The 25,971-nt window shown below is 40.5% G+C and overlaps 1 protein-coding gene across 2 annotated transcripts in view; it reads left to right on the plus strand.

The window, feature by feature from the left end:
* Positions 1–25,971, plus strand: part of RASSF8 (Ras association domain family member 8) — a 96,051-nt gene that overhangs the window by 46,151 nt on the left and 23,929 nt on the right. The window contains exons 1-2 of one of the 2 annotated variants that reach the window (XM_009465087.2): positions 7,078–7,242; positions 25,463–25,658. In XM_009465087.2, the coding sequence (XP_009463362.1) occupies positions 25,556–25,658 (103 nt within the window). In that variant the 5' untranslated portion in view covers positions 7,078–7,242; positions 25,463–25,555. Of the gene's footprint in view, positions 1–7,077; positions 7,243–25,462; positions 25,659–25,971 lie in introns of those variants that run through there. The other variant, XM_087766815.1, reaches the window with a different exon arrangement.

The raw sequence follows: 25,971 nt of genomic DNA on the forward strand, positions 1-25,971 counted from the left end.
TTGCTTTCTCGTTTAAGGCTTCTTTTCTGTCCCTTTCTCATTGTCCTGTGTAAATCTGTCCTTACATAAAACTCAGATCTTATATCCAGATCTAAATAGTTTGTTTACATTTGCAGCACCTGTACTTCAAGTTTCTGGAATGCATTTAAAGTCGAACACCATGACTATGTTTCTGAGGCAATATGCTGGTCTTATGTTTAAAAAAAAAATAGTAATTCTGCCAGTGGCTTTTCAAAATTGGGATTCATAGTTTTCTTGCCAGCTGAGGGCAAACTGAAAATGGAATGTATCTGAAGTGGAGACAGTATGTCTGGAAACAAGGGCAGAAGTATTGATAATAAATGACGGGGAGAGTGGCATGTAGGAGTGCCACTTATGTGAAGAGACAGGAAAGTCTAGCTTTTCTGTTTCAACAATATTTGATTTGTTCTTTACTACTTGGGACATGGTTTGCCATGTCCAAGCCCTTGGTGTTGTAGGCAAACCATTTCATACTTTTCTTCATGATTTCATTGAGCCTTGGCAAGGTTTGCATCCTCTCACAGCTGCGCTTGCTGGGTTGGCTTTTTCTGTAGAGCAGTGAAAAGAATGGGGTCATGCATTTCCTGTGGACTCTAAATGTTAAGTTAGCCTGACTGACCTTTTTGAGGTCATAGTTTGGTTTTTATCAATGTATTGATCACTAGAGAATTCTGCAATATTCTATTATTTGCAGTAGCAAGATGTAGAAGACGTCACCGGATGGGTGTTTAATCATACACAGTCATTAAACATTTGAGAGGAAAAAATATGGGCATATTACCCAACTTCTAAAAACAGCTCAAAATTTTTTCCGCTTGATGTTTGCATAGCAGCAACTAAAAACCTAGTTTACCCAACCTGCAAAGATAGTATTGATTTTTGCACTAATCGCAATGCATGTTAATAATTTCTCTCTCTAGCAGGAAAGAAACTCTGCTTTTTGGAGGTATGTCATTCTGATACCATCTTCTTTGTCTTCCATGAAGGTTTTGCAATTCTGTAGACTGCTTCCTACGAAGGATAGCTTCACAATGTTTAAAAATGAGAATTTCTAGGCTTTAAAGAAATAAAAGTTTACCTTTTGAATTTTAGTCGTTAAGGAGACATGCTTTAGTAATTGATATCTTGAAGTGAGGAAGAAAAAATGGCAGCTAAATGGAGTCAAATTTTAAAGTCTATATTGTTTGTCAAACCTGCAAAAATCTCACTTACAAATACCTTCAAGTTAATACTCAGATCATTTGTCACTAAATGGGAAGAGAAACGTGGATGCCTGTCTTCACTCTTTAAGTCTAGCTTTGTACTTTTAAAAGCAGTTTCAGATTTCTTTTGTATAACCTTTCCTGGGTCTGAGAAGGCTTCTAATTGAAGTCTTAAAGCTTCTCTAGGAAGCTGTAGAACCACACAGCTTGTCACAGAGCTGACCGAGGCTGGCACCTATCACTTGTAACAGGTTTATTATGTTTTGGACAAAGCATCCCTTTGAATTCCATAGCAAGGCTTTGTTTCTTCACAAAAAAACCCGCAAAACCTGAAAGCCCATGTGCTTTCAAACAAAACTAAGAGGTTAAGATTCCAGATTTCTTCTAAAAACAAATATTCTGTGGTTATGTGTGTTTCTTTGTGCTGGGTAAGAGAATTATTATTTTGAGTGGTCTTTTTCAGTTCACCAGCAAAGTCCTTTTCAAAACAGGAAAAATTTAAAATTAAGGATTTTTTTAAACACACACCCCCCCCCTTTTTTTGAGCAAAATCAAACTTTTCATCTTTTTGTTTTGTCCCCAGGCTTTCCCATCAATTTGGATTATCAGGAAGGAACGGAAGCAAAGGGTTAGACTGCCAGAATTCATTGCATTATATTTTTGTTTAACAGATTCAGTGGTTAGCACACTTCTGAATAAGGTTCAAGCCTCTCCCTTGCCAGAGGGCATTTGAACAGGATTTCCTAAGCTGAATCTTCTTGGTTTGGTACACTGAGAAAGCTAGCTTCTCTCTCTCGACCGGCTGTATCTCTGGGAAATTCCTGGGGTTCAAAGTCCCTGTTGCAGGAAACACCTTAGTTGTGCACACAAAATTAAAGGGAGTCTGGAATGGTTTTCCTCAAAATCCTGTAGCCTGATGATTAGCCCAATTTCTTGGGGTATAGGAGAACCTTATCTCATGGGTTGTGTTTTGTTTTTTTTTTTTTAATTATTTTTGATAAAGATCTCAAACCAGGGTGTTGGCAAGGAACTGGTATATGTACTTGTGCAGTTACAGTATTTCACTAAGTAAAACTGTGTAGTTTTAGCACAAGTACTCGATCTGAAGTCAGAACATAGTTTAGGGGGTTTATAACTTCATTTCACTTCTGATTTGGAGAAAGGTCATATTTTTAAAGATGTTTGTAGTCAGATCCTTGCTCTCAAAAGGCACTATGTGTATGCTTAATTTTCCTGTGAATCTACTAGTATGTATGAAGCGAAACATGCGTTTGAGCCTCTTTAGGCTTCTGGCTCTCTTTGTGTTCATGAGTGGAAAGTAAGATCTTGTAAACCATGGTGATCTTCATAGATTATGCAGCAAAGATGTGCCTTCTCTTACCATATCCGGGAATCTTACTTGTAAAGTACAAACTTCAATACTGTTACACTAGTATCATAATATATATCACCAGTAGTTTGCTGTTGTTAGTTGAAACAGATATCTTATTCTGGAGCATGCTTGGACAATAGATGCTTAATTTTGTTGGCAACCTTTTTGATGTAAAAGGTAAAAAGAGAGTAACTAAAAACACAGCTACCGTGTGTATGCCCACTCTTCTTCTCCATGCTGGAAAAAGTTATGTTATTTAGATGTTCTTAGAACCCTGATCTCGCCAAACAGGAAAACAGATAATTAATGACTGCTCAAGCAGGGTTTTCAGTAAATGGGGAGAGGAGTGACTGTACAGTGATGTTCATTTGCGGATAGGTGTGGATTTTTTTTTCCTCTGAAAATAATGCTCTTCTGTATGTTTTTAACTTGGTTTAGAAATGTAAGACTTCAGAAATGCACTTGATTTCGAGAGGCTCAGACAGGGTCAGATAGCTCTAATAGTACTTGAAGAGAAAATGCTGTTAGTGTGCTTCCTGTAACACAAACAAACAAATTGTTTTGCTGATTGGTTCTGGTCACTTAATTATATAAACATCAGGAGACTTGCATCTGAAGTAGATGCACAGTCAGGAAGCTGAAATGTGTTATTCTACTGAGGGTCTTGTAAGGATGAAGCTTAGTTACAGTTTTCAAGTATTTGCAATTATAATCTAGAATAGACAAAAGAAGCTTGCTAGAATTTTAAATATAGAAACGAAGGCTTTAGTCAAGCAACTTAATGTAGCAATTAATATGTCCTTGGCATTTCAGTGTAACCAGTGATGATAATGGTTTTTTTTCAGATCAGATGTCTTAGAAAAATGGGAGTTGTTCAGTTTTGGGGCTGGGGAGCGGTATGGCAGTGCCTTGTTTCCCAGCTGGCTGTAAGCACTGTGTGCAGCGTGTGTGGCCTGTGCGTCTCCTCCCTTCCACGCAACTGCACTCTCCAGCCCTTTCTTTAAAATAAGTCATGGCATACAAGTGAATGCAAGAACTGTGAGATATATTAAGATGTATCTTTTGTTAACTTGTGGTGTTGGCTTAGTTCTCTACTCACTCTGTCAGTAAACTTGTATGATTTTCTTGACTTTAGTATGTGAGTCGTATTAAGGGTGAAGCACTGCTTGTACCTCTCTGTTGCTGAAAGCAATCTGGCAGTCCATGTCTAAAGCATGTGTAGGCTACTTTCTGCCATGCCATATGGTAGTGATGCATTTATCGCTGTGATTTGCTGGTCAATATACTTGTGCATGCTCTAGCTCGGCTCCTGCTTTCACATATGCGTGGACAGTGCAAGCTGGAGGTATAAATAAATGTACATGGTAGTACAGACTCTCAAACTAAGATGTGACAAAAATGCTCTTGCAAATTTGTTAGGTATCTTTACATGCTTTATGTGCATGTTAACAGGCTTGTTTCAGCCACATGAGAAGTATCCTTGCCAAATATCATGTTATCAGAGATTTTCAGAAGGGTTTGCATAACTTATTTGTTGATTCTGGAAAACAATACAATGTGGGAGTCCTTGTCAGATAAAGTCATAAACCTTGGCCTACTGTTCAGAACATGCAACCTATATAATTCCCTCTCCCCTACATGTACTTTTCTCAACCTCTTTCACATAATCATGGAAAGTATTGGCTGGAAGGGTCCTTGGGAGGTCAGGTAGTCCAACATCCTGCTTAAACAGAACGATCACCAACACAGTATAAAGTCAGCTGTGGATTTGGTCTGGCCATGTCTTGAAAACCTACAGGGGTGGAAGTTTTCACAACCAGCCTTGCTAGCCTGTTCCAGGGCTGCCCTACCCTCCTAGAAAGGAAGCTTTTCCTAATCTCCATTTTGAATATCCATGCTATCCCTGGTCTTCAGAGCATTCTGGATGCTGGTTGGAATGCTCTGTTCTCCCACCTTAGCATGCTGGGGTCCTGGGGGGAGTTAGTACTCTCTACCTTCCAAACAAAATGTCTTAAAACACTTCTCTCAACACAGTAATGGCTAAACCAAAATACTAGAAGTAGTGCTGCTAACCTAGCTTCTGATGAATATGTATAATGAAAGCTTTTTGGCAAGATTTAAGACTATTTTACGTCTTGGCATTGAAATCTACTTCAGAATTTGGTGAGGAAGAGAAATTGCCCTTCTTCCTTGTTTATTTTGTATCTTAAAGACTAACCTTGTAGCAAAAAGTACAGTGGTTTTATTAGAAGGAAGCAAAGGAAAAGGACATCAGCAGCGTATTAAGTAGACAGTCTCTAGTTCAATCTCTTCAATATAGCCTTAAAGAGTTTCTTTAGAGGGTTGGGGTTTTTTGGGGTGTGTAAGGGGTGGGGAGTGAATCTTTGCTGTCTTCATAGCTAAAGAACCTCATATTTTCTTCACTGAAGCATAGCTCTACAAAATACAAAACTTAAATGAAAATGCAGGGAACCCCTAGAAAAATAACTTGTAAGTAGCAGTAGTTTCAATCTCACAGCTTATGTGGTCTGAGATGGGAGAAAATATAGATTTCTGTAAGTAACATTAAACTTTCCATTTTCAATTCCATAGTGGGTATATAAATCTTACTCTACATGTAGTTGATGCAAAATCTATGGCTGAATTGAAAAGAGAACTTTATCTAGAAAATATAGGTGGTAATGCAGTTTTACAGTGGAACCTCAAATGCCTTTGCTTTCCTGGGAGATGTGTCAAAAGTACCTGCAGAATTACTTAAATCATCAACTTCTCTTTGCTATCTCAGTGCCAGTAACATGTTATAGAAGTGCTTTACAGGTAAAGAAAAATAGAGATTTTAAAATAACATGCAAAGGGACCTGTATGTCATAGTCTATCACAAGTGGTTTAGATTCTCTTTTTACTGTGATATGTAAAGTCTATTCTGTTAAAGATTCTAAACGGAATCAATCACTTTTATTTCCTTATCTCAGATCTGAGATATGCATAGCATTGGTAAAATATGCTCTTGAGCTGCAGTAGACCCCTTTGCAGGGATATAAAATGGGTATAAAAGCATGTGCATACATTATAATAGCATAACCTTTTCCTAGGTGTACCAGCAACACTACCTGCTAAGTTTGCATAGCAATTTAGGAATAATGAGATGAAGTCCGTACTAGTCAAATGGATGTGGTATCGACTCATTTGAAGGCTTGTAGGAATGTACAAGATGGTGTGATTACTTTTATTTAAAAAAAAAAAAATAAAGTAGCGGTAGTTTCCTCCTAAAGAGTGTTTCTAAAACTGCCATCTGCTTTTCTGTATGAAACCACAGAGGTAAACTGGAGGTTGAGCTGTATATATGTCTTGATAAGCTTGGGCAAGTGGTTCTGATGCTGAATTCCCTAATTTTAAGCTAGAAGGATTTGAGTGCTGCAGTGTTCCCTTAGAAGTTTTGTTTGGTTTTCATTATATCCACTTCACTATTTAACAAAACTTTTATGTCTCAATACTTTATCCCGCACTCTGTGCTAGCTGACATCTGACATTTGGCCTACTTGGATTGATTTCTCTATTAAGTAGAGGAAGGTTGTGCCTGCTTGACAGTTTTAGATGATAAGCTCCATTAGCAGTGATTTATGCTGGACTGGATTTGAATTGAATTAAGGTTTCCGATTTTTAATTGGGCTTTACACTGTGGTTTAGTGTTTAGCATTTTCTTCATCTTTCTCTTGCTACAGTGAGCAAATACCTGTGCGTGATTAGTCATTATGGCCTGTTAGCTGATTTTTATGTTCTCTCAGGAGTCATGCAGGGGATTTGGAGTGTGGGGTTTGGGGTTTTTTTTTTTGAGTGCCAATGCTGGCTAAATATTGAGACTTTAGATTGACCTCTGCAAGAGATTTCCTGTAGTCTCTACACAGGTATTGCCCTAGGACAATTTAAGGATCTCCGAGCCTGAAGTTCAGTCTATACCTTCACTGGTGCAATTTTAGTCTCTTCCCACATGTTCTTGCAGTGAGCTGGCACTAATGCCACAGGACGTAAGTAGGTTAAAGTTTTGTGCAGATCTCATAAGCTCTGTGTTAATTAAAATTTCTTCATGCTGGACTATTTCGGAAGTTTTAGGGGGAATCTATTGTCTTTTAGTGAGTGTGGAATTAACATTGTTCTGTGGTAGACTCCCTCCATTTGAGAAAACAAGTGCTTTCTATCACTGTGTTTGGGCCAAGGCAACATCCTTGGCGCTTTTGTCTAACAGAGACAACTTCAAGGTTAAAACTAACCCTAGATTAGATAACTAGGGTTGGGCTTCAAGGAAAAGTCCTGTTTCATAAAATACTTGAAGGGCAACTTGACCTCCACAAGCAAGTTTTTTTTTTTAAAAAAAAAAAAAGAAGAAAAAAAAAAAAGACCAGAGCCTGAACATTATCTACCAATTATATTGTACTGCAACCTACATTTCTTCTTATCTTGCAACATGACAAGGAGAAGAGTCAGCAGAAGCAAGAAATCCTAATGGTTATCTGTTAGCATTACAGGACGGAAGGTTTAACTGTTCTGACTGCTCCCTGGATGCTGAGATCAGAACTTAGTAACAGTTTCTGGTGCTAATTCATTTGAACAGTCGGTCTTACTTGATCCACGACTTAGAAGTTGCTTCAGGTAAGCTAAGCACTGACTGTTTAACTCCCCGCTTAATATGCGTTTGTATTAACCTGCCATTATGCATTGATAGGCAATAAGAATCATAGAGCAATTTAGGATGGAGAGAACTTCTGGGACTGGACTAGATGATCCAGCGCTTGTCCAAAGCATGTCCTAAAATGAAACTGATACACTGTTTTGCTTTGGAGTGTGCTTTCTTCAAAATTTGCTGTCCCTGTGGTTTATTAAAATATTGAAAATCTAAAAGATTATCAGTAAATTAAGTTTTTAGTTTATTGTGTAGTGTGAAGGTATGTCTGTTTTCAGGTTTTCTTTCCTCCCTTGGGTTAATGCTTTCAGAATACTAACTGATTGAGGTTTTTTTATGAAAGTTTAAATTCAAATTTTTTTTCCTACAATTGAATAACTCATGCAGGGATATACATCTGATCCTGGTTTTAGTCACTGTTGGTCTTTTAGACTGTTTAAAAGGATGTCTTTTGTGTTTCACCCTCTGAAAATTAATCTAATATTCACCCGGTGGTACTGTACTGGAGACCGTGATGCACACTTTTCTCTCTGTGCTTTGGGAAACATACAGTGTGAGCTTCCTGAGTTCTCATCTTTGCTGCCAGGACTGTGTCCTTTTATTGCTATGAAGGAATTTTTTTTTTAATCCAAACTGTGGAAGCAGTACTAAGAACTAAAAATTGTTCCATACCATAAGAATGCCTTTAATTGCCAGGTTTATGGAGCTAAAATCCCTCTTGCTTTTTCTGCTGTCTCATGTACGTTGTTTTTTTGGCTTCATACAGCAAGAGGAACGATACATGCCCTCATCTAATACAGACACTTATCTGAAAGTGAAAGATGGGTTTTGAGGCCCTTCAAAGATGAGTCTAGAACCCTGCTCTCCCGCCTCAGGGATAAATGCTCTGAGCTACTGCGTATAGTCTCTTCCTTCCTCGTCCCCAAGTTTAGTATTCAAATCCAAAGGAAAGAATTCAGTACTAGAATTCCTGAGGACTTTGAGCTGTGAATGTTTTGCATAGCACAGCTCCCCCTCCTCACCCAGCCTGACTGAAGAGCCTGAATGCAAGTATGTGCTTGGAGGTGCATCTGTCTCGCGGGGGGGGGGGGGGGGGGTTTGGGCACACTTGGTGGCTGTCCCTGAATATTTACCTCTGTCCTTTTGCTACACTGAGTAGGGAGCCCTGGCACTGCAGGTTTTATGAAGTCCATTCCTGGAGTCCAGAAAGAATGTAGCAGTGTCTGGCATACCTGTAAGGAAGTCTTGCTCTTGGTCTGTCTTTACCAGAGAACACAACCCTGTAGAGTTGCTTCCAGTCAATGTCATTTATTGCTGTCTTAAATACTGATTTATAAAGCTTTTCTGTCTATCCTGGAAGTTGAAATACTATCAGCTGGAGTTTGGTTTCAAGCCTGAAACCATGGTGCTGAGATCTCTGTTCTGACACTGTTATTCTAAATATTCTTCAAAGTGCTCATGCAGCAATGTATTCGTTCTGCTGTGAAGGTAAGAACTCATACCCTTTTACATTTCTGCAAGCATAATGTTTGAGGGGTGATGGCATGTGGAAGAAAGCATTACAACTCAGGCAGGGCTACTTATCTGTTCTTTTTTCCTGCAGGTTTTTGTAGCATGTTTATCCTTAAAAGTATGTTTTGACAGAGTGCAGCAGTTACTGTGCAGCTGACAGTGGATTACGATATTGTTTGTTTAGGATTCAGAAGCCTAGTATTAGATTGCTTCTTGTCAGCAAAGTGCAGGATATACCACATGGTGTTTGCACAGGGAAACAGCATGACCCCAGCCCTAGCAGTGGAATTCAGATAAAGTGATACTGTTCTCTAGGGATTTTTTTATTTCTCCAGTAAAAGGCATGAAATTGTATGAGTGTAGCTTTATGCCATAATTATTTATTATTTATTATTATTTATGCCATAATGTGCTTTGACTTTGTGAAAGCAAAGATTTCAGAAATAGCTTGGAGGTAGTATATTCCATCTCTGGATACCCCTAGTATTAAAGCACTACTAAAGAAAGTAAGTATATTACTAACACTGAAAGCTCTCAAGTTTGGTTAGTTCAGCCTAAACGTATCTAGGATCCCAGCGAGCTTTTGTAAGTGAAACGACTGCAGATAGCTGAACAAGCAGGACCTCAGCTCCTAAGTTGTTTTTAATTAAAGGCTTTCTCTTCTGAGGACAACTCCCACATAGAGGGTTGGAAACTCGTAAGTTTTCATGCATAGCATTTTTCTCTATTCCCCCAGGAGGACAACAGACTTGACCACCTACAAAGGATGCAGATATTGCAGTGAAACAAACTGCTTCCTCTCCAGGCAGAGATTGGCTGGGAAGGAAAATAAGAGCTGAAAGTTTTGATTGTACTTTTCTTGCAATCCATGTGCAACATGATTTCATTTTACAAAGAAATCCGAACTGCTACTATTGACTGTGTTGGTTGCATATGCACAGATGAATTCTCAGGCAATGATAGTAGCAGTTGCAGGTGAAAGTTTAGGCTGGTTAATACGTTGAGTAGGGAATTGCGCTCAAATTCAGGTTATGGTGAAAATGCATTAACAGTGACCTTACTGTGACCTTTAGGTCAGGGGACAGGATTTCTTCCATTGAGAGCAGGTTTAATCCTTTCTTTTCAAAATTGCTGAACTATATTGCTTCAAAAAGAGGAAACCAATCAAAACTTTGTGATTGCAACATTGTGAAGAGCTTGTTCTTTTCTTATCAGTATCACCGTAGCTGTCACTGTCCATTTGGATCCCTCAAATTTATAGGACAACATACTCTGTAAAATAAACTTTTATTAGCTCATTAGGAAAGAAAACAAACACACACAATAAACAAGGGTTCAGTCCCTTTTGTGCAGACTAGTCTAACACATGAATTCACTAATTCATCACTTAAATCATGAGGTTTGTAACTCACAAGTTCTCTAATTTATAACTTGCAACTCATAACTAGTGCACCTATGAGCAAAATAGTTACCTAACCGATGGTGAGAGTGCTCATCCTTCCTCCTCTGTCATGGTGTAGGTGTCCCCTGTATCACACCGGAAAGCACAAAAGCTTCAGCAGTCCAGCTGCTGTTGGATCTGCTTCAAAACCTTCCAGCTTGGAAGTTTGGTCTATACTGTTTCCACAAGTTAGCAGGTTCTGAAGAAACTACCAGACACAACCGGTATGCAATGATTATGGCTGTGGGAGACAGCAAGCTGCAGATGATAATGGCCGCATAATGACCTTTGGCTCTTTCTGGCCACTGTGTCCTGCCTACATGTTGCCCTCGCTTTGACCTAATAGTGCTGCTTCCAGCATACATCAGGCCTTAGCATGATCTGTGTGTTGGCCAAAATCTGAGCAACAGTTAGTGAACAGTCACGCTAGCTTGTAGACAGCAGAGCTGAAAGTGTCTTCTAGGGGCTCAGGGACAATCTGGGATCTTCCCATTCCCAGTGGAAGGCCACTGCCTTGCAATCCTGCCTCTTCCGGTGCCTTCTCTTCAGAGATGTGCAACTGCATCTCTACAGAACATGGCTGTTTCTGAATAGTAATACCTTTCAAAGGACTTCAGCCTGCGATGCCTTTATGTGCATGACTTACTACTTATGCAAGAACAGTCCGCTCTAAAATGAAGGTTTGAGCAATCCAGTTCTCCTGGTTTTGAATGGATATGGATACATGGGGAGGCAGGATCGTGAAACGCAAAGAACTACCATTGCAAATTCTGTTACAATGCCCAACTTAGTTTCTAGCAGATAACCGTTAAATTATTGTAACCATCCTGATACATTCCCTGTATAGTATACAATAGACTTCATACTAAAATTAATCATAACAACTACATGCGCTGTCTCCACATCTATCAAGCTGCAGGATATGTTTTCAATTATTATATTCCCTTATTCTGCTGTTGTGGAGGTTGCTCAGCTCTGTCCATGCCAACGGCTGCATTGTTTACACTGTAGAAGAAAGGAAGAAGAAAAGGGGAAGGGAGATCATGAAGACTTAAATTAGTGTTTCCAGAAACATTCCTTTGCATATTGGACTTTGTAACAATGCAATCATTTTGTGAGGAGGGATGGTGACACTAGAAGCTGTTTCTACAACTGAGAGAGAGAAGAAAGCAGGAGGAGGAGGAGGGTTCTTTAGATGACTAAATTGCCAGGGGTTCCTTGGAAAACTTGAAGTTCGCTCATCTAAAATAAAATTATTAACAAAAAATAATTAACACAAAGATTGCCCTTAGAATGAAAAATACGCAGTGAAAACCTTGAGCAAAATAAGAACAGAAAATGGGTATCTTAGCAAATGAGATCAAAATTTTGAGTCACTGGAGTACACCTGTTTTGGGCCATGCCATTTGAGGTGTTTGAAGCGATTGAAGTTGCAGAGCTTGAAGCCTCAGCACTTTCTGGAAATCAAAGCCTCTTGAACATATGAAACACGTAGAAACATGAGCTATGTGAATAAACTTAAATTAGTTGCTCTTGAAACTATAGGCCTTTATTGTCACCTCTTCAGTAGCACAGATGTCCCAAGGACTTGCACAGTTCTGGTTTTTTGTTTTGCTTTTTTAAGCTGGCCTGCATTATATGCATATAATGTAAAACTCTATTGTACTCTGTTTCGTACGGAAAACCAAGAAAACTTGATATACAACTGTGCTAAAGATGTCCAAACCACAGAATGTTGAACTGTTCCCCAGGACTGCTAATGCCTAATACCTTCTTTAGAGGAATGGATACCTTCTTTTTGATAGAGATGCTTAGAAGCATGTGGGCAATTTGGACATTGATGTCTAATGTGGCTTTTCAATTTGCTTATTAAAAAAAAATACTTTTCTTTTTTGATATATTTTACTTATGTAATTGTTTTTTTTAAATTTAAATGTCATGTTTTGGATGTCTGGACTCATTAATGCTTTATATTTTGGATAATTTTAGGTCTTTATCTGTTCACTATCTTACAATTAGCAGAAACTTTCTGTGGGCACTTCCCCTTGAGTTCTTTCCAGGATTTAGATTGCTAGGTAATTGTCCTTTAATAAGCCATTCTGGCCTCCTAATGTTACCTGGTATTGTACACTTCCATAGCTGCATATCAATAAAGATTAGAAATCCCAGCAACCACTTCCCATTTAAAAGAAAACTGGCCAGGCTCTTTTTGTTAAGATCATCCTTAACCCTTTCTATTAACTCATTCACTGCTGCTAATGGCTTATAGCTCTCCAGACTACACAGACTGTCCTCCGTGTTTCTCTGGAGAGGAAGAGTCCACAGAAGTGGATAATATTTTTTTTGAAGTTTGGTAATAAAGAGCAATGGAAAACAAAAATGTCCTAATTGGATACTCTGATTTTTTTCCTGTTTAAAAAAAAAAAAAAAAAGGCAAGCTGGACCTTGTACTTCATAAGCAGTATGATGGTAGCGCAGAGAGTACATGAGCACCTCAGCACTTATCACAGCATTACTGAGCAGCTGAGATGCTGTTTTCTTTAACTTGGACTGTATGTTCTTCAGTACTAGTGCCTGGCATCCTAGGCACCTCATAATTAAGTTCGGAGACATATGGTGATGATCCACCATGACAGGAGGAATGATGCTAAAATCCCTTTTCGTGGGACAAATGTACTCCCAAAAAGCTTAATGAAGTTGCCAATCCTCTGGATGTTTTCCAGGAGCTCTTAAAGCAGATCGCTGTTTGTCTTAGCTTCTCTAAAAGGCAATAGAAGCCCCTAAAAGAAGGTACGCCCTGCCCAAGGTGTTTGCAGGGCACATGGAGATGAGTAGAATAAGATTGGTTAGCATGAAAAGCAGTAGGGTCACAACATGCCACCTGTTGATCCATTGTGTTTTGGTAGGCGCTGTGCAGCAGTAGGTTAAGGAAGAATTTGAAGGAGAATCCTGAAGAGATTTAACCAGTAACTTCGGGGAGTTTCTCTTTTATGTGCATGTCTGAGGCAACTTTTGCAAATGAACCATAAAGCTGTACAGTTCGCTTGGAAAAATGTATGAGAAATAAGAAAGGCAGAGGTAAGTGTGGAAGGGCTTCCTCAATGAAAGTAAGTAGATCACATATAATGTACTAGAGAAGGGGGAGGGCTACTTCGTGCTCTCTGCTTTTGGCAAGTCTGCTGACTCCAGAAAACTGTCTTGACACCGTCATTCTGGGCACATAGACAAGATGGGATTGCCAAGGGTGCAGTGAGGAGGAAGATGCAGTCATTAAGACTCGAGATGAAAGCCTGTAACTGCGTGGCCTGTAATGAAAGGCTGTATCTCAAAGTACACAATGTAGACAGTGTCTGAAAATATGGGGGGGAATCGGTAAGTGGAAAGTGGTGCTGGCTTAAAAATTATTGCAACAGAAAATGAAGGTAGGATCAGGAAAATGAAAACAGCATTTTTTTTTTTTTCTTGCTATACTGAATTTGACCTAACATCTATTTTCCATTGGTATTGCAGACTGTGACTTTTGTTTAATTGCTGTTGATTTTTTTTTGGCATAGCATCCTGTTTTTCCTGAAGAGCTCTTTGCTGGGTCATTCTATGAATGCCATATGTGATCTTTGTAAAGACTGCTTCCCAAGGGGAAGTGTGTTTATAGTGATGTTACTCATCTCTACGCTTCTTGCCCCTCCCAGTGAGTTTTGAACCTCTTAAGTGAGTTTTAGCCAAACTTAAAGAGAATTAGTGGATTAGAAAGTATGATGTTTGTAACAGTTTCCCTGAAATTATCAGCTAAATAGAGCAGAGATACCGAAGTATACTCACCTCCTGAGGTGGTATTGCAGTTCCACATCCATTTTAAGACAGTGTGGCCAGTTGGCCGAAGTGGTGTAGGCTTGGCTTGGAGCTGGCTGTAGCACTGCCACAGCACTGCAAGCAGGGCTAGGGGAATTTAGTAATGCAGTAGAGTATTTTAGTCCATAAGCTATTGTTGTGTATTATGATTACCTCAGATTTTGCTCTAATAAATAAAATTGCCCAAGCTCACAATTGTCTAAAGAGGGGAAATACTTAAGTGATCCATCTGAGTCCTATAAATAGAGAATAGAAGAAGCAAAGAATTTCTTTTGTGCTTGGGGAAATGTGGAAGTAAGCATAGCCAAGTGTGAATTTTAGGCAGGGATTGGTTCCTCCCACCCGTTTCTCTTACTTGCCTTAACTGTTTAAAGACTCCTTGTAGAAATTTGTTCTGTTCTGTCTTGCACTTTTCTAGGTTGCCAGGAGAGTGACTTGATTTCTTAGGTAATGTTTAATGAATAATGTAGCCACTTTTTGAATAAAGCTTTGAGATTACAATTTTTTAAAACAGTTACCTTGATTAAGTTGAAAGTGCCTCACCTTATTTCTGTTTCAGGAATTGCATTTAATTATAGTGAGATTTCTTTTTAGTAGTCATGTAGTACCATGGCTTTAAACCATATACTTAATTGACTTCTAAAACTTCAGTTAATTCAAATGTAAATAGATATTTCAATTGTAAGATGTATTTTATTTCCTGCATCCTTTGGTGCAAGCATGGAAGTGGAGAAATGGGCTCATTTGCATGCAACTTTCCCAAAAACATAGTGGAAGATGGCGTTATGTTTTGGGCCATATCTTGAAACATGGAAAGTGTAATAAGGTTCTTGTATGTTTTTCTGAGCTTTACGAAATTTGCTCTCAGTTCACATTTGGAGTCCAAGGAACACCTCACTTTGACAGCTGTGACTGGGTGGCTGTAGTCAAATGACAAAGCACAGCAAATATTGCATATGGGCTTGACTGAACTGTAAAGAACAGATTCAGTGCTACAAAACCAAGAGTTAAGCCAGTTCTTGCAAAAACGGAACAGATGACCTCATTGCTGTTAGTGTAAATATTGGCAATTACACACAAATGTCTTCAATCCCTCAACTGGCTGTAAGTGTTTGCAGGCAAACCATAAGAGGAGAGGGAAATGCTGAACTGGTGGGGCTGTGTCTTCCTTGAAACCAGCTGAGAGAATGGCCTATTTTCTCTCCTTTGAAGCTAGGGCATCTTGAGGTGTAAGGCAACTTTGAAGTAAGCTGTGTGTATTGTAGCTTTCATATAAATATTTCTCCTACAATGAAATAGCTTGCTTATTCCTCTGCTCTTTTTGTTTTCTTTCACTCCCACACAGTATTTAGACCATATTAGAGATGTATCAATGTGACTTCCACTTAATGTTGCTGTTACTAATAAAGTTGTAGTTGCTATTTTCTCAAATGCACTATATGTTTGATGCTAATGAAGCACAAACACTTACAGGGCTTTGGAAGACATTACAGTGTAGTAAGTATATGCCTGTTGACTTTAGATGATGAAACATGAGATGTTTATTTAATGCGTATGACTGTTTTGAGCTGTTTGTCACAGAATTTAGATGCAGTGCAGTCTCCTTTGCTAATATATCTGGAATAGGACATTCTTCTGTCACAGAATAAAATGCATCCCAGCTGTTAACTGTCTTAACCTCTGCCATGCTGCTACCAACTATCCAACCTTTCCTAGAACAGTGGCAAACAGTGAGGTTTTTTTATGATGGATCCTTTCAGTCCTGCCTCTCTAGTAGGATTGTGATATTTCGTATTGATAACTTCGTCAGGAGCTGGAATACAGAGTGAAGAAAAGGAGTGCTTTGTGTAAAACCACCTACAGATGATACTTTAGTCCTAATCCTGAAACAGGTTCAAGGTTGGGATGTAGCAATTAAGCCTGCTTGAACCAAATTCAGACTTGTATCAAAATAAACCTTATCTATGTCAAGAGCTGAAAGTAAGGGCTGCATTGGATGTTGTTTTGGTTTGCTGGTACATATCCTAAATATAATGCTCTTAACTTAAGCTTTAAACTTCTGCTTTGAAATTGTCTGACTGAAATCTAGCTAGTAGAAGCAAAGATCCTTGGGACTGTCTGACTTGAGTGTTGTCACTGTCTCCAAAATGCTCTTAAGTTTTTGTACCTTAAGTCTATGTGGAGTTCAGATGCTTTTTATATCTAATCTTAGGGAAAGGACAGTATTAATTTCAGAGTTGTTGTTCCTGTTAAATTAATTCAAGACTGTGTGAGAGTGTGAAACTTACTGTTAAATATGCAAGGTTATGTTCTTAACAGTGACCAAATAAAAAGGAACTTCAATAAGCCATCTCTTTCATTAGCTCACCTGCTGGTTTGTTTTCTTTCAAACATTTTGGGGTGACTTGAAAATGTTCTGGAACACAGCTGGGTCAAGCCTTGTGGCTTCAAAATTGTGAGGCAAGATAGAAGCTGTTACAGACTGTGGTGGATTTTGAAAGCATTGGCACTTCAGCCATCAATATGTATTCATGACAGCAGGTTGGAACTTAGTTTTCTATGAAGGCATGTGAATTTTAGACACAGCCTGTGATCATGAGGCTTTCTAGCTACCTCATCTGTACTGCAGCTCCCAAAGTGGTGAATCCTGTTTTGTGCTGCAGTTAAATCATTGCTGAACGGTATCTCAGGTTTCTTCAGCTTGTTGCTTGTAATCATGAGCCAGCTTAATGAAGCTAACTGATGATAGTGGAGGAAGAGCACTGATGAATTTGGGGATGATCTTGGTATACTGGTGTGGCCTTCAACTTGCTCAGGGAAGGTCACCAGGGACAGTAAAGACTTGGATTCAGCCTCCATCTCTTTTGTTGACGAGGGGGGGAAAAAGGGGAGGAGAAGGGGAAGGGACAGGTTGTGCTGAGGCCTTTGAGATAAGTCATTTGTTTCTGTGTATCTGAAAAGGAAACAAATTACATATTGGACAAAGATGGCTTAGAACAGCAAACAATGAAGAATCAAGAAATGCAAGGGCTGAGATTAAGACATTGTGAGGTAAGAAGATGCCCTAAAGAGAAACACCCTTACTGAAGTCAGAGATCAGATGGAGAGCTAAAATAAAATACTGAAGTTACAAGTATAATTTTCAAGGTGGAAGAATTATTTCTTTTCAACTAATAACTTGATAGTTGCCATTAATAAAATTTGTCTTTAAAAGAGATGACAAAAAAGGTGTGGATGAATCTTTTTACCTCCTCTTATCGCTCCCCCAACCCCAAAAGAAAACAGGTTAATAATTCTTTCTAGTCAGTTCTCACCAATACAAAGAGAGAGTTCCAATTTGATTCTCCTGTGCTGTAAAGATTGTAGCTCAAGGAGGGGTGAAGGATGTTCTGTCATTAGGGAAAAATATCAACTGTAGCTTCCCCTGCTTCAAAACAATGTTTCTTTTCCTTATTTTTCCCCACCATATTGTTAGCTGCATTACACAAGGAGAAACTGCAAAGCAAGCAACAGCTCCTGGACTAGACAGTTGAGGGTTCTTGGATGGAAGTCAACTAGTAATTTGCCTGGGAAACTGTGACTTTGGGACTTCTGGAGGCAAGATTTCTAGCAGCCATTGTGGCTAGAAACAAGCTCTTGTAGTTCAGATTTTATATGAACTCACATCTTGGTGCTCTCCTGTGCTGCCACAGGTAGTGCATATATATTTAATTTGTGCATGTCTTGGATGACGCTTGTGGCATCTGGATTTTGGCCTGTTTCACACAGGCGTGCGTTAGACCATCTCTTGGCCAGTCTCATGTGAGGAAAATTCCTTGGTGCTTAAACTCTCTCTCAAGCTTGTTCTCAACACTGTCATCTTCATGGTTGTGGGACCTTTGGTTGGTTTGTTTTAAGCGGTGCTTATTATCTCTCAGCACGCTTCTGGAATAGCAAAAGAATAACATTCCAGAAGAGGAAATCGCTTAGCCCCACTAAAAAAAATTGGATGCTACCTCTGTATAAACACTTTCTTTTAAAAAGAAATTTGTGCACTGATTTCAAAACCACAACCCGTTCCTTTCTAATAAAATTTTGTGTGCAAAAGATTTACACTTGATATTTTGACTTGAACCTGCCATGAAAGGTTTTTGCCTAGTTATTGATGGGAAGCAGTGTATCTTGTAGGTATTTCTCCTTCATCAGTCCAAGGGAGGAGGCTTTTTGGTAGATAGTAGTTAGCTTGTTTCCAGTAGCCAATTCTGTATTTGCAGTCATCTTCATCCGGAAAATGTTACTTTTATCTATACCAGGATTCTTATGGTAGGGAGGATCTGCCAAATGCCTCCCTGTTCATGGCTGGTACTGTCACACTCTTCTAAATGGTTTATAAGCTCTTTCTGGGTAGCTGAACTGGCTTATTTGTGGTTGGGGGTGGGTATTTCTTTTTTCAATCAAGTCTTGCTTGCGCTAACTAACTGTTGTTATTAACAGATGCCAGCCTGCGTGGAACAAGCTGCCTCTTTGTCCAGAGCCCTATCTGGTATAATAATAGGGAAAGGCAAGGAGCACAACTTGGCCATAGTGCATGGAGAAAGAGAAATAAAGGGAAAACGCCAAACTCTAGATGTTTGGTTATAGCTAATTACGAATGAAACTGTGCTCACTTTTAAGTGTACCAGGCAAGGTGCCCCACTGGACCTGCTGTTTATGAACAGAGAAGGCCTGTTGGGTGATGTGGTTGTCGGAGGCTGTCTTGGGCACAGCAACCATGACATGATAGAGTTTTCTTGGAGAAGTAAGGAAGGGGGTCAGCAAAACCGCTACCCTGAACTTTAGAAGGGTAGACTTTGGATTGTTTAGGAGTCTGGTTAACAGAGTCCCTTGGGAGGCAGTCCTGAAGGGCAAAGGGGTCCAGGAAGGCTAGGTGTTATTCAAGAATGAAATCTCAAAGGTGCAGGAGCGGGCTGTCCCCGTGTGCCGTAAGTCGAGCAGGTGGGGGAGAAGACCGGCCTGGCTGAACAGAGAGCTTTGGCTGGAACTCAGGAAGAAAAAAAAAAGGAGAGTTTATGGCCTTTGGAAGAAGGGGCAGGCAACTCAGGAGGACTATAAGGATGTCGTGAGGTTATGCAGGGAAAAGATTAGAAAGGCAAAGGCCTAGCTAGAACTTAAATTGGCCACTGCTGTTAAAGATAACAAAAAATGTTTTTACAAATCTATCAGCAACAAAAGGAGGGCCAGGGAGAATCTCCCTCCTTTGTTGGATGTGGAGGGAAACTTTGCCACGGAGGATGAGGAGAAGGCTGAGGTACTTAATGCCTTCTTTGCCTCAGTCTTTAATAGTCAGACTGATCATCTTTAGGGTTTTCAGGCCCCTGAGCTGGGAGATGGAGATAGGATGCAGAATGAAGCCCCAGTTGTCGAAGAGGTGGCAGTCACTTGACCTGCTCCTCCACCTGAATGCCCACAAGTCCATGGAGCCTGACGGGATCCACCTGAGGATACTGAGGGAGCTGGCAGAGGAGTTTGCCAAGCCACTCCCCATCATTTATCAGCAGTCCTGGTCAACCGGGGAGGTCCCAGATGACTGGAAGCTAGCAAATGTGATGCCTCTCTACAAGAAGGGTCGGAAGGAGGATCTGGGGAACTACAGGCCTGTCAGCCTGACCTCGGTGCTGGGGAAGGTCATGGAGCAGATCGTCCTGACTGCCATTACGCGGCACGTGTGGGACAATCGGGGGATCAGGCTCAGCCAGCATGGGTTTATGAAAGGGAGGTCCTGCTTCACTAACCTGGTCTTCCTCTATGACAAGGTGACCTGCTTAGTGGATGAGGGGAAGGCTGTGGATGTTGTCTACTTGGAGTTTAGTAAGGCCTTTGACATCGTCTCCCACAGCATTCTCCTGGAGAAGCTGGCTGCTCATGGCTTGGATAAGTGCACTCTGCGCTGGGTTAAAAACTGGCTGGACGGCCGAGCCCAGAGAGTGGTGGTGAACGGAGTCAAATCTGGTTGGTGGCCAGTCACGAGTGGTGTTCCCCAGGGCTCAGTGTTGGGGCCGGTCCTGTTCAACGTCTTCATTGATGATCTGGATGAGGGGATTGAGGGCACCCTCAGTAAGTCTGCAGATGACACCAAGCTGGGTGGAAGTGTCAATCTGCTGGAGGGCAGGAAGGCCCTACAGAGGGACCTGGACAGGCTGGATCGTTGGGCCGAGGCCAACTGTATGAGGTTCAACAAGGCTCAGTGCTGGGTCCTGCACTTGGGTCACAACAACCCCATGCAACGCTACAGGCTGGGGGAGGAGTGGCTGGAGAGCTGCCTGGCGGAAAAGGACCTGGGGGTGTTGGTTGACAGCCACCTGAACATGAGCCAGCAGTGTGCCCAGGTGGCCAAGGCGGCCAATGGCATCCTGGCTTGTATCAAGAATAGCGTGGCCAGCAGGACCAGGGAGGTGATAGTGCCCCTGTACTCGGCACTGGTGAGGCCGTACCTCGAGTCCTGTGTTTGGTTTTGGGCCCCTCACTGCAAGAAGGACATCGAGGTGCTGGAGTGTGTCCAGAGAAGGGCAACGAAGTTGGTGAAGGGTCTAGAGCACAAGTCTTATGAGGAGCGGCTGAGGGAGCTGAGGTTGTTTAGTCTGGAGAAGAGGAGGCTGAGGGGAGACCTTATTGCTCTCTACAGCTACCCGAAAGGAGGTTGTAGTGAGGTGGGGGTTGGTCTCTTCTCCCTAGTAATGAAGGGATAGGACGAGAGCAAACGGCCTCAAGCTGCGCCAGGGGAAGTTTAGGTTGGATATTAGGAAAAACTTCTTCACCGAAAGGGTAGTCAGGCACTGGAACAGGCTGCCCAGGGCAGTGGTTATGTCTCCATCCCTGGAGGTATTTAAAAGACGGGTAGAGGTGGTGCTCGAGGACATGTTTTAGTGGTGGACTTGGCAGTGCTAGGTTAATGGTTGGACTCGATGATCTTAAGGGTCTTTTCCAACCTTAATGATTGTATGATTCTATGATACTAAACAGCATGCTGATTATTTCTTGAGGGAACAGAAAGTTGCTGGTTGGCTTCAGCAGAATTTTAGTCCTGATTTGAGGTGCATGCTGCTTTCAGATGATGTGAACCTTCTAAAGATTAGAAATGAGGTGAAACCAACACGTTAATTTTAGCTCTCAGGGTTTCTCATGGCTTAACACTTATGTCAAGGATAGATAGGTTTTGCAAACATCTGCTCAGAATATCTCATTTTCTTAAATACAGGAAAAGCCCTTTGCACTTTGTCGGTTCTGCTGTCTTCTGTGAAGTCGCAGCCTTTTTGTAGTTTGTAAACTAGCTGTGAAGAGGTAGCCAAATAGTAGCATATATATATATTGGGGGGGTATATATATATATATATTTATATATGTGCTGGATTTTTCTTTACATTTAAAAACTGAACAAATGTCTGAAAGAGTAAGATATCATCAGCCAATTAAGATAAAAAGAGAACTTGTGTAATGTGTGGCAAACAACGTAATTGAAGAGGCTTGAGGCAAGGTAGTGGAGAACAAAAAGCACACGGGAGAGAGGTGAGGGGAGAAAGTAGCTGGGGGATGGCAGGTTTCCGATGCTTGGTTCCAATCAGAAATACCTGTCACTGTGGAGCTGATCACTGAAATACTGGGGGGGAGCTGTGATCAGAGGCATGCTTTGGCTTGTGTGCCTCTCCTCAGTAAATTAGCTTTGCCTTCCTATTCCCAGTCGTTGCTAAAAAACAAGTTACACATAAGGTTAACTGGTTTTGAACTTATGGGATTGTGAAACCTCGTCAGCTTTTTCCCCCCAACCGTTGCCATTGGCTTCAGAGAGAAATTGGTACGGTGTTGGAGGTAAGTGTTATTTTGCCTTTTGCACATTGCAAAAGCAAGGATGTTCATTCAGGACACAAACTTCAGGTTGAAAATAATGTATTTGGGGCTGTCAGAATGGCCCTCAGTGGAAAGGCCAAGAAGCTATTAGTGGTACATGCGTTAAGTGTCAGCAAATAAAGAAGGAAAACCAAATGCTAATAAAAAGGTATTGTAGAGTTATAATTGGGAAGCAGAGATAGACATAGGGCCAAAAGGTTTTCTGGTTTTCAGACCTCTCTGAAAACTTCTACTGCACAATCCTAGAAACCAAACCAATCCTAGATTTACTGTTTTTTACTTTTATAGATTAGCTTTGCTTAGAAACTATGATGAGCATACAGATCTTACATTTCTGATGTCTGTGTGTGTTCTGTTTTTAGTGACAGGTCCCTGAAAGAATCCCATTAGCACCTGTGGGGCACGCAGTCCTTTAATTCAGCCCTGCATATTGGTCTGATGGAAGCACATACCGCAGGCTGCTTTTATTGTTTCGCTATTGCTATTTAGTCTATTAAAAGTATTTGCCCTGTCAGAAATGAATGGGAATATTTCCCCCAACCTTGGACTGTTTCAAAGATACTTTGTTTGGATCATCTGCCACTTTGGCCAATATTGTTTTCAAAATTGGAAGTGTCAGCAAATATTTCATTATTAAATGATGCCTCTTTTTAGTCTTTTTTTTTTTTTTTAAAGATGGACAGTAGGAAAACAGATGACCAAAACTGATCTGCACTGAACACAAGACTGTACATGGTGTGCTGACTGGGGGGAAAAAATGCATTTGCTGGCTTGCTAAATTGAGATAATACTTTGGATGTTGACAGACAGAAAAACAATTAGGGCTGTTGGCTGCTTTGCTGGCGTGTGCATTGTCACATGGAGAGATGGCTTGTTTTGTGCCAGTGAATCTGAACTGCTCAACTCTCAGCAAGATACTAAGTTAATTAATAAAGTTCCTTATGGCTGGGTTTGGAATGTGAGGTCTATTTATTTGTGAAGACAACTGGTCCAGGAATAAACAAAAGAGGTCACTGATGGGGCCTGTTAGGTGTTTTCTCAGTCGCTGTTATATTACAGGCTAGTAAAAGGCTTTTTTCTGCTTAGTTTATCGGTACATCAAAATGGTGTTACCTGACTGAAGTGTTTCTGTTATTTGTACACTGTGAATACTTGTGCGGATAGCAGTTTTCTTTGAAGTATGTCACTTTATGTGGGAAAATGTTTGTTTAAACTCTTTGACATCTTTGGGTTTGCAGATGCTTACTAATGTCTCAAAAGACTCTAGTTCTGTATACACTGGTATTGTTAAAAGCTATCACTTTTTTGTTGATTTAATTATACAAGCATATTTCAAATCTGGTTTTACTTATACATTTGGACTTATTCATCTTTCTTTTGTTTTCTAAATGGGTGCATCTGGACAGGGAAAATGGAGTGTGTGCTGGCCTGACTTTACAGCAGACTTGCTTAGTGCTTCTCCACTAAAGCTTATCCTGTCAATGTGGTGTGCCTGCCCTGGCTCTAAAGGGGCTCTGAGGTGTGTTGCTGCTGACTGCCGCGGCTTCTCAGGCGATGATCTGTGTCTGCTGGATCATGCGTTGGTATTTGTCAGCTGCAGAATGAAGTACTTGGTTGTAGAAGGGAAATCGTCTTTCCACTCTAGCTTGAGGGCTGCACTAGCACATCTTTTGATGCAGAAAGAGCTGTTCACTTCATCACAAGAAAGCAGCTCTAATTAGACTGTAAGACAGAAACTGTCCTAAATATTTGCTCCCCGAGTTTTTCCTGCACCATTTCTGTCTCCACATGCAGTTCTGTTAAATTCATCAGCATCATCAGATTCCACGTTTCTTGTGTAACCCTACCCTGCTTGTCTCTACTAATCTCCTCTAAATAACTTTCAGATTTCTTTTACTCTATTCCTGTGTTATCCATTTTCCTAGTACTTAATTCTTCAAAAATACTGTCTTTACTTGTTTTATGACTTTATCCATATTGGATTACCTGAATACATGAGCTTCCTTTATTTTAGTATAATGGTTTATTTTTACTCTATCTGCCTAAATAACCCAGCGCTCTCATTAAGTTTTGCTTTTGGTTTTTTGGTGGATTTTTTGGTGGTGGTTTTTTTGTGTTTGTGTTTGGGTTTTTTTTTATTTTAAGAAAAATCACCGTTATTGGTGGTTTGGTTTTTGTTTTGTTTTTGGGGTGGGTGGGGGGTTTGGTGTGTTCGGTTTTTGTTTTTTGTTTTGTTTTGTTTTTTTTATTCTTAAGACAATTCTTCTTGGAGTTGTTACTCTGAAATTTTTGAAATTCAGCATCTCAGCAGTTTCAGCTAGAAATTAGCTTTTGTGAGCCAGGATGCCGGTGGATCCGTTTATGCAGAAGAAAAGCAGCTCCTACAAAAGCTGAGCCCATAGCAAAACCACTAGAGTTCAGACCAGTAATTAATCTAGAAGTTAACACTAGATAAACCTTGAGCAGCTTGACTGTTGGTAACAAGACAGCAGAAGGCAAATGACTGATTGCTAGGTCCTAACCTAGCTCCTGAGGTTTCTAACTTTATTTCTGTGCTTCAGAGTTTTCCCAGCATTTGAATGCAGAAAGTGAGTTTTGGACTCATGGGATTTTTTTCTGTTTCAGAAAAAAGCGACCCTTTGAACATTTTTTCCATTTACAAACTTTGGGGATTTTCTTTTTTAAAATTAAATTGGGAGCAGGTACACCATACTAGCTGGTATGACTTTGGCCTTATTTCAGTGAAGGCAGTAGAACCATGCTCAAAAGCGAGAACTGGCTAGGCTAGATGGTATGGCTTGCTTTCTGGTTTAGTAGTCCTTGCAGTGCCTATGGAAAAACCCAGGATAACACTTTAGCCAGTCTGTTTCCCTACAGAACCAACACAGTGTTGGCAGGGGTTAAACCACCTCTACAACGCTTTCCCTGATGCATCTCCTGTTTGGGAGAAAGAAAGAAGCGGTCTGTCTGCTTGCTTCCCTTTCTGGGTTTTCCAGTGCTGGTACTAAATGCACAGGTTTGTCGGGACCAAGAACCTTCAGCTGCTTCTGTATGGAGAGCAAGGTGGGACTCTCACGGATGGCTGAATTAAAAATGTTTCCCCCTGGTGTTGCTGTGCCACTACCTGCTAGGAGTTATTGAACAAACACTGAAAGGATCTATAACCAGTCCCTTGAGACATCCAGGGAGTAGATAAAGGAAGAAGGGCATCTGTTACTGGAAACCGTTGTAAGTTTACTCTGGAGTTGTTTATTTAATGCCATTTCTTTTGGTGCTTTTTTTTGTAATAACTTTGAATATTTTAGGAAGTAAACTGTAATGAAACTTCTGGTATGTCTACAGAATGGGTAGACATTGCTAAAGCAAGGGATGTTTGATTCCTGTTGTTATTTTTAAAGAAAGGAGGCTGCGTTGCCTCTTCTACCCAATAGATGTTACGGTGAATTTGTTAACTTCTTGAATTGGTAATGCCTCACTATAAACACCAGGGTTTTTTTCTCTTCTAGCTGCTGAGAGAAATCTGCTGCATTATCTCTGGTATAGCTGCAAGTATGACTTGACTGATTTGCATTCATGGCTCTTGGATGATCTGGTGAACCATGGAGCTCAAAGTATGGGTGGATGGAGTCCAGAGAATTGTGTGTGGGGTCACCGAAGTCACAACATGCCAGGAAGTTGTAATAGCCCTTGCTCAGGCTATTGGTAAGTAACTCTGTCAGCTGGGTACTGGCAACTGGGGTGAAGGTTTTCTTATGAAGCTAAACTGAGGGGAGGTGGGGTTGCACTGAATATCAGTAGAGCACGAACATACGATGCACGGTGGGACAACCTTGCAGCGTAAACTTGCAGCCTTTGATTTTTTAACCTGCCAGAGGGAGATTAGAAAAGAAAGAAAATAAATGCTTTGAAATCTGTAAACTTTAATTCAGTACAAATTTATTCTCTAAATAATAATATGCTGCCATTTGTCATTGTAAATACAGCCTGGACTAAAGAAGGTGCTAAGCTGTCAGTG

This window comes from Nipponia nippon, unplaced genomic scaffold (assembly GCF_047370975.1).
Source record: "Nipponia nippon isolate SJK-2023a ecotype South Korea unplaced genomic scaffold, ASM4737097v1 scaffold_3, whole genome shotgun sequence".
Taxonomy (NCBI): Eukaryota; Metazoa; Chordata; class Aves; order Pelecaniformes; family Threskiornithidae; genus Nipponia; species Nipponia nippon.